The sequence below is a fragment of the Arachis stenosperma genome, chromosome 9 (assembly GCF_014773155.1).
Source record: "Arachis stenosperma cultivar V10309 chromosome 9, arast.V10309.gnm1.PFL2, whole genome shotgun sequence".
Taxonomy (NCBI): Eukaryota; Viridiplantae; Streptophyta; class Magnoliopsida; order Fabales; family Fabaceae; genus Arachis; species Arachis stenosperma.
This window is the reverse complement of record NC_080385.1, coordinates 2,748,867-2,758,162: the sequence shown is the minus strand read 5'-3', so window position 1 is coordinate 2,758,162 and position 9,296 is coordinate 2,748,867. Positions and strand designations below refer to the sequence as shown.

The following is a 9,296-nucleotide window of genomic DNA, read 5'->3' as shown; positions in this document are numbered from 1 at the left end:
ATTTAAAAGACATATTTAGAAGCATTATTTCAAAATTATGAGATCATTTGAAAAATTCACATTACTTATCCGTTTAAGATAAGATTCAATAATATATATTTATTAAATTTTTATTTTATTTTATTTTATTTTTTGGATGAAAAAATTTTATTGTATTTATTATTGTATTTTATGAGAGTCATGGTTTCCTTTTTAAGGAAGTTATATAAATTATCATGTTTCTTTTTTAACTTTTTCTCATAATGAATCTTTCAATTTAGTTTAGGATCCAACCCATCTTTATTACTTCTATTCAAGTAAAAATTCTATCTCAATCTTAATTACCTCTGTTCAAACAAAAAATAAGCTAAAATAATAAGAATTTTTAGATAATTCTATTAAAAAATAAACATAACTAATTTAAAAAAGATATGCATAACAACTTTTATTTTTAAAGAAAAATAACAAATAAAAATAAAATAAAAATTTAATAATTTTCAATTAATTTTCTCTTCTCATTAACTTTTGGCACCACTAACTTGATTATAGTATTATTTTAACTTTTCAAGTCGTAATGCGTACATAATACATACACTAACTTTTTACAAAGGAAAAATATAGGAAACCAAATCTAACTAACAAAAAATTGAACAATTCAATTAATTATAATTATTTTAATTTCTTTTATTTAATTATAATTATGAATATTAGATATTAATTGCTTGATAGTTGATATACTAAAATAGAATTATTGTGATACGTTCATCCATCCATAACACAACGGAATCACGGAAGAGGGTTTCAACTTCCTTTTCTTCACCTTCTCACTCTCCACGGCTGTGAGGATTGTTTCACTATTTATCACAGCTACGGTGCCGACATTCTCCAACCAACCATCCTTCCCGTGTCACCTTGCTTGGTTCTTCGCCGTTCGTACCGTCATTAGTGGTGCCGTTCGTGAGTTGGTGCAAGTGTTGTTCATGGTTGCAGTGCATCCTTATTTCGTCAACGATACCGTCCACAGTCCCGACGCATTCGCATCGTCGCGGCCTCCCATCCGTTGCATCGCAGCGTTACTAGACCCCATTCGCAACGCGCGATCAACTACTCTGATCCATGGCGATTCCTTCATTCGCGATGCACGGTCTCTGTGATTTTTCCTTATAACGCGCCACCGCAAGCCCCCACCGTATACATAATGTAAGATCCCGAATTTTAAAAAAAAAATAATAAATTATTTATGATCCATTATATTTATTTAAGATAATATTTTTGAAAATTTCTATATATAAAGGTTGAGTAAATTCTTATTTATTATTTAGAGTCCTTATAATTGAAAAATAATGAGTATTTCATGTCTTAATTTTAATATATAAATTTTAACCTTATTTTATAAATAAAGGAGGATTAATTTACTTATCTCTAATTTTCACTAAATTGGTATTTAACCGAAAATTATTTAAAGATTATTAATTAGAAGATATTTTTTTAAAAGATGGATACTTTATATTTAATTTAATTTTTATTATTATCCTACTTTTTATTTATTTCATAAAATTACACTACTATCTCTATTGTTCACAAAAAAAAATACCTAAACCTAATTTTCTATCCTAACCCTAACTAAACTACACTCACCTCACCCCACACCCACACTCACGGTTAGCCCACACAACCCACTATCCAGCTCACCAACACTCAAAACAAACAAAAAAAAAAGAGAGAGAAACGAAAGAAAGGGACGAGAGGAGAGGGGAGCTACGGTAAGGGAGAAGGGGGAAGAGAGGGAGAGAGCGACGGAGAGCTGTGCCCTGCCGCCGATCCGCCACCGAACTCGCCGCCCAGCCGTCGTCACGTCACTACCCAGCCACCATAGCATTGCTGCCTGCTGCCGCCGAACCTATTCCGCCGCCGAACCGATTATCGCGTTCTGCTGCACGCCGTCACGGAGGAAGACCAAAACCCAGGGAGAGGGCCGCGCAAGGAGAGGTCGGCGTCGCCGTTCCCTGAAGCCCGTGTCGCCGTCGAGCCCAGATGAGAGAGGAGAGACCGAGCCTGAACCCCGAAGAGCTGGGAAGAACCAGCGCCGCCGCTGTGCCATCGTCGTGGACACCATCGCCGCCATTCGTGCCTCTGATTCGCGCCGGTGTGACTTCTGTCGCCGTTAGGCTGCCGCTGACGTCACCGCCGCCATAACCGCCGTTGCTGGTGACCGCCAGTGGAACCCTGATCGTCTTGGTAAGCATTTCGTTCCGGAACCTTTGAAATCAATATTCTGTTATGTTTGGCTAGAGATTCTGAGATCTTGGTTACCGTAGGGTCGAGCTCCGAGGTTTGCATGTCAAATTTTTAGGTCGCCGTTGAACCACTGGAGTTTCTAGCCGTTGTCGATGTAACACCCCACCACACAGGGCCTTACGCTTAAGTCGTAAAGCAGAGGTGGCAAGGTATTACGACCTCTAAAAGAAAATGATATCTACATAGATATAGTTGGGTGAAATCATATCTAGGAGCCTTGAAGAACAAGCTAAAAAAATCGATAAACAGAAAATCGTGACACACTCGCATGGATATTCGTAAAACGGACAGGTAAAATCGAAAGATAACTGAACATATATATATACATATCAGAGTTTCAAAACTCAGATAGCAAGCTCCAGACTCGACCTGCGAAGCTAAGGCCGACCAGAGTATATAATTATGTATATATACAACCCAAAATAAAACTCAAACCACAAAATAAACCCCTGTATCTCCAAGTCGACCTCTAGGAGGGACAAAACACAAAATATACATGCGGAGATTCTATAAACATATATACATAGCCTAAAACAAAATATGACAGTCCAAAAGACAGTTCTTCGCTCGTAAGGAGGATACCCAAACGCTCAACGAGGTGTCTCTCGACCTGCATCTGAAAAACAACAACATAGTATGGGATGAGAACCGGAGGTTCTCAGTATGGTAAAGGTGCCCGCATAGTTAATATAAAAGGTCTCGGGAAAGCCAGAGGCATTCCTATAACTCCGACACTCAGAATCATTCTTAAGGAAAATAAACTAAACCAAAAGTTAGGTAAGCTATCTAAGGTATTCTAGTTCTGAATCTAACTTTAACTTAATAATTCACGTTCTGTCTCCTCTAATCCTTCGAATCATTGGTGGAACAATCCTCTCTCCTCACACCTTCGCCAAGAAAGATTTCTCAGAAAACATACACATATAGTTCAAGCAAGAAAAGCACAGGTAGAGAAGCATTTACAGCAAGTAGAACAAGTAGCGGATAAGCAGAATTAAACAGTTAAGCAAACCAAAACAATGCACACTCAAGCAAACAAACAAATGCATATGATGTATGCCTGTCCTATGGCTGATGAGTCTCATCTGTCGGTTATACAGCCAACCCGACAAGTCCTGGTAGTTAACCATTGGACAGTCCCTCTGTGTGCGCATCCCCAAGCTCAATAATATTCCATGGAGTTAAACTCCAAGCTCAAATATAATATTCCATGGAGTTACACTCCAAGCTCAATAATATAGTATTCCATGGAGACGAACTCCAAGCTCAATAATATAGTATTCCATGGAGACGAACTCCAAGCTCAAATATAATATTCAATATTAATATATATATGCATGCCCATGGGGGAATCCGGGGAGTTAAAGTGCCCGGTCACATCTTGCGACAGAGGGTCAACAAATAGTCTCAAATATACAAGCCACATAATAATCTCTTTCCCTTTTAAAATATTACCTCAAATCAAACTCCAATTCTTAAAGAAATTTTGGCAATATCTCCTCTAAGACTCAAATTTCTGCCACCCTTCAAGGGTCCTAACTATCAAACCAAACACCTCTCAGTCACTCAAATCATTTCCAATAACAAATTATTTCATAATCAAACAAATACCAATATTAAATCTTTTTCCAAACCGACCAACTTCAACAGCAAATTATTGACAACAGCTAAACCTCACATTTTATACCATATACACAAACCACCAATTATTCACTCAGTTCATCCCTATCTTAAGGTCTTCTAGCCTAAGTTTTCACGTGACATTAAACATTAACTACGAGAAACCAAAACCATATCTTCGTACGGAATCAAAATATTCAAAGCTCTGGAGAAGCTTTCTGACCGAGCTATCGAAGAAGAAAACGTCCAGAATCGTCTTTGCCTCCTAAAACTCTCGTTGGCCAAATCCAAAGAAAAGAGGAACTACGTCATTGTCAACTTTCACTAATCAAAAATGGTGTCAACGTGTAGAGGAGAAGGTTACGAATACTTTCACCGGATTAGATTTTTTATTGGAGTTATGGATTATAAAAAATGGAAGCCGGATGTTTGGAGGGATTTACGTTCTCACGTTTCTCTCTCGGTCACTCTTCTCTCTCGCCACTCATTCCTTCATATACTATATATATGTATATGACGGCAGATAATCATAACTAGATATTTCATATATGTGTATACGCATACAATAGCTTTCCTTAAATAAATGGCTACCGCCTTTTATTTATATATATATATATATATATATATATATATATACATGCGCATATAATAATAATAATAATAATAATAATAATAATATATGCAATCATAATGCGTAATGATAGTAATGATATATATGTAGCTTAATGTAAAACATAAACCGCCTTTTGTTTTCATACTTTATAATTAATAATGATAATAATATTATAATAATAATAGCAATAGTAATAATAATAATAATAATAATAATAATAATAATAATAATAATAATAATAATAATAATAATAATAATAATAATAATAGTAATAATAATAGTCACATAGTGAATATAATAACAACAATAAATACATAATACTAGGGAGTAAAACTATATAAACTTATAGTACATATAATACTCATGAGAATTATATCCAATGTTTATAATAATAATAATAATAATAATAATAATAATAATAATTTGATTAAATTTAAATTATTATAAAATCAGTTCAATTACTGATAATAAAAATAATTTTTTAAAAATAAGGAACTCTAATTTTATAAAATAAATTATAAATTATTTATATTTATATTTTTAAAATTGAGGGTTGCTACATCCTATCCACCTTATAAAAATTTTCGCCCTCGAAAATTGATATAAAATGGAAGAGACTCATACTAACGTAAATTCCCTTCTTAAACATGTCAAAGAAAAACAGAAAGATTTGACATGTTTAGTTTGCAAATTCAGGATATTCTTATGGCTTAAAAGTCTACGCAAAGCGGAATATACAAGATAAACTCGATGCAGAAAGGTTATAAGGCAGGTTGGTATTGGAACGACGTGTTTATCGCTTCTAATACTCGCTTCATCTAGCTCCCAGGTTCTGCTGATTCTAATGGTGTCACCTTTCGTAATTCAATCGAAACTGGTTCAGCCTCTGACACTAAATCTATCACAACTTACTCTTTCTCTTGACACATAACCGATTATCAATTACGGGTTCAACCTATGTCATGTCTCTTCCTCATAACTTACCATCTCTGGGTTTCAGGTAACTGTCCCACACAACTCTCAACATTTTCGGTTCTTTATGTATAACTTAAGTTGTATACTCAAAATAATTCAACCCACTACTGCTGCGCCACTCTTATTATTATTCTTCAAGAATTTAATCACTTTTCTAGGCTGACCAACTATCGTTCTGTCTCAACATTCGGAGGTTTTTAGTCGATCGCTCAATTGAAAATCACAAGGCTCACAACTCGGTAATGTACTACAATAAATGCTACGTGCTATTTACTACGCAAGGCAGTCAGAAATTTCGATTATCAGTGCGTGATTACCTCTAATCGAAGTATCTGCGGTTCCAGCACCATCCGCTGTCATAGTGAACATGCGTCCCTGATGTTGTGCCTTTCCAGCTTCTTGATTCTTCTTCTTTTCTGGACAATTCCAAGACAAATGCCCAGCTTCACCACAGTAATAGCATACACCTAAACCAGCCCTGCACGGAGTATTCGGGTGGTACTTTCCACACCTCCTACAAGTTAAATCATTCGGTGGGGTCTGAGCTTGCTTTCATTTGCCTCTTCCCTGGCTGTTATTATTTCTGAATCTCTGGAAGTTATTTTGACCCAAATGTGGTTGTGGGGTGTAACCGCCTCGCTTAAAATCTTGTCCTCTAGGGGCGAAGTTCCTTCCCTGATCTCTCCTAACAAAAATTCGCTGATCACTCTTATCTGATGTCGCCTTTCTCAGACAATCCTCAGCAACTCTACTTTTGTTTACCAGTTCTGAAAATACTCTGATCTCCATTGGTGCAACGAAGCTCAGAATATCACTTCGAAGACCTCCCTCATACTTAATACATTTCCACTCAGCAAAATCATCAGGCGCACCTTGACAAATACGAGAAAAGCGACATAACTCCTCAAACCTGCTAGTATACTCAGCAACAGTCATCTGTCCCTGCTTTAACTGCATCAATTCAAGTTCTTTGGCATTTCTGGCTGAATTAGGAAAGTATTTCTTATAGAACTCTGTTCGGAAAACCTCCCAAGGAATCACAGCGCCATCTGGCTGCAGGATACGTCGTGTCCCCTGCCACCAATGCTGAGCCTCACCCTGCAGCTGATAAGTTCCAAACTCAACCCATTGCTCCTCAGGAACCTGCTGAGCCTGCAGTGCCCGTTCCATAGCATGAATCCAATTATCTGCATTTGTGGGATTTGAGGTTCCCCTAAAGGTCGGAGGGTGAACTTTCAGAAATGTAGCAAGTGTCATGGGACCGTCCTCATCATTATTGTTTCTGTGATTACCATGGTTTATCTGATTACCCAGTGCCTCGGCTGTCGCCTGCATAGCCGCAGCCATATTTCCCAAGGCAGCCATGAAGTCTACTGGATCATTCCCTGCCAGGCCAGGAATAACAGTGCCTATCCTACCTCTACCTCGGCCGCGACCGCGTCCGTGAGTCGACATCTGGTCCCTTCACACACCAAACAAGTGATATTAAGTTGATTAGTCTCAATATCGCAAGTCTAATGCTTCAAGTTTCAAATGCATGCTCAAGAACGTTTATGCCGCATATATCAATCAGATATCCTAATAGCACATACACACCCAGAGTATGCCCAGAAGCATAATCAGTCCATTCCTCAGGCTCTATAGGATCGAACTGCTCTGATACCATAATGTAACACCCCACCACACAGGGCCTTACGCTTAAGTCGTAAAGCAGAGGTGGCAAGGTATTACGACCTCTAAAAGAAAATGATATCTACATAGATATAGTTGGGTGAAATCATATCTAGGAGCCTTGAAGAACAAGCTAAAAAAATCGATAAACAGAAAATCGTGACACACTCGCATGGATATTCGTAAAACGGACAGGTAAAATCGAAAGATAACTGAACACATATATATACATATCAGAGTTCCAAAACTCAGATAGCAAGCTCCAGACTCGACCTGCGAAGCTAAGGCCGACCAGAGTATATAATTATGTATATATACAACCCAAAATAAAACTCAAACCACAAAATAAACCCCTGTATCTCCAAGTCGACCTCTAGGAGGGACAAAACACAAAATATACATGCGGAGATTCTATAAACATATATACATAGCCTAAAACAAAATATGACAGTCCAAAAGACAGTTCTTCGCTCGTAAGAAGGATACCCAAGCGCTCAACGAGGTGTCTCTCGACCTGCATCTGAAAAACAACAACATAGTATGGGATGAGAACCGGAGGTTCTCAGTATGGTAAAGGTGCCCGCATAGTTAATATAAAGGTCTCGGGAAAGCCAGAGGCATTCCTATAACTCCGACACTCAGATTTCAACCTAAGAATTCAACTAAACCAGAAATTAGGTAAGTTGTCTAAGGTATTCTAATTCTGAATCTAACTTTAACCTAATAATTCACGTTCTGTCTCCTCTAATCCTCCGAATCACTGGTGGAACAACCCTCTCTCCTCACACCTTCGTCAAGAGGAATTTCTAAGAAAACATACACATACAGCTCAAACAAGGAAAACACAGATAGAGAAGCATTTACAGCAAGTAGAACAAGTAGTGGATAAGCATAATTAAACAGTTAAGCAAACCAAAACAATGCAAACTCAAGCAAACAAACAAATGCATATGATGTATGCCTGTCCTATGGCTGATGAGTCTCATCTGTCGGTTATACAGCCAACCCGACAAGTCCTGGTAGTTAACCATTGGACAGTCCCTCTGTGCGCGCATCCCCAAGCTCAATAATATTCCATGGAGTTAAACTCCAAGCTCAAATATAATATTCCATGGAGTCACACTCCAAGCTCAGTAATATAGTATTCCATGGAGACGAACTCCAAGCTCAAATATAATATTCAATATTCATATATATATGCATGCCCATGGGGGAATCCGGGGAGTTAAAGTGCCCGGTCACATCTTGCGACAGAGGGTCAACAAATAGTCTCAAATACACAAGTCACATCATAATCTCTCTCTTTGTAAAATACCACCTCAAATCAAACTCCAATTCTCATAGAAGTTTTGGCAGTATCTCCTCTAAAACTCGAATTTCTGCCACCCTTCAAGGGTCCCAACTATCAAATCAAACACCTCTCAATCCTTCAAATCATTTTCGGTAACAAATTATTTCAAAATCAAACAAATACCAATATTAAATCTTTTTCCAAAAACCAACCAACTTCAATAGCAAATTATTAATAACAGCTAAACCACATATATTATACCATATACACAATCCATCAATTATTCACTCAGTTCATTCCTATCTTAAGGTCATCTAGCCTAAGTTTTCACGTGACATTAAACATTAACTACGAGAAACCAAAATCATACCTTCGTACGGAATCAAAATATTCAAAGCTCCGGAGAAGCTTTCTGACTGAGCTATCGAAGAAGAAAATGTCCAAAATCGTCTATGCCTCCTAAAACTCCCTTGGCCAAACTCAAAGAAAGAGGAGTTACGTCACTGTCAATTTCCACTAATCAAAAATGGTGCCAACGTGTAGAGGAAGAGGTTACGAATACTCTTACCGAATTAGATTTTTATTGGAGTTACGGATTACAAGAAATCGAAGCCGAAAGTTCAGAAGGATTTACGTTCTCTCTCGGTCTTCTCTCTCCGTTTTCTTTCTGTTCTTTCCTCTCGCATACGTTAATGATATATATATGTATGATTAGTACGCCGCCTTAGCTTCCTTTATATTATATACACTTTATGAAAGGGAATTATAATAATAAATTATACTTATAGAAGGAAGCTAAGAATGAATTATAATAGCATAATATTATATTACAAAGCTTAATATTATATG

General features: G+C 37.2%; 1 protein-coding gene across 1 annotated transcript; it reads right to left on the bottom strand.

Moving 5' to 3' along the window:
* Positions 1–6,037: 6,037 nt before the first annotated feature.
* LOC130948378 (uncharacterized) lies at positions 6,038–6,940 on the bottom strand. The gene has a single exon (XM_057877094.1). The coding sequence runs from the start codon at positions 6,938–6,940 to the stop codon at positions 6,038–6,040; it is 903 nt and encodes a 300-aa protein (XP_057733077.1).
* Positions 6,941–9,296: the final 2,356 nt, after the last annotated feature.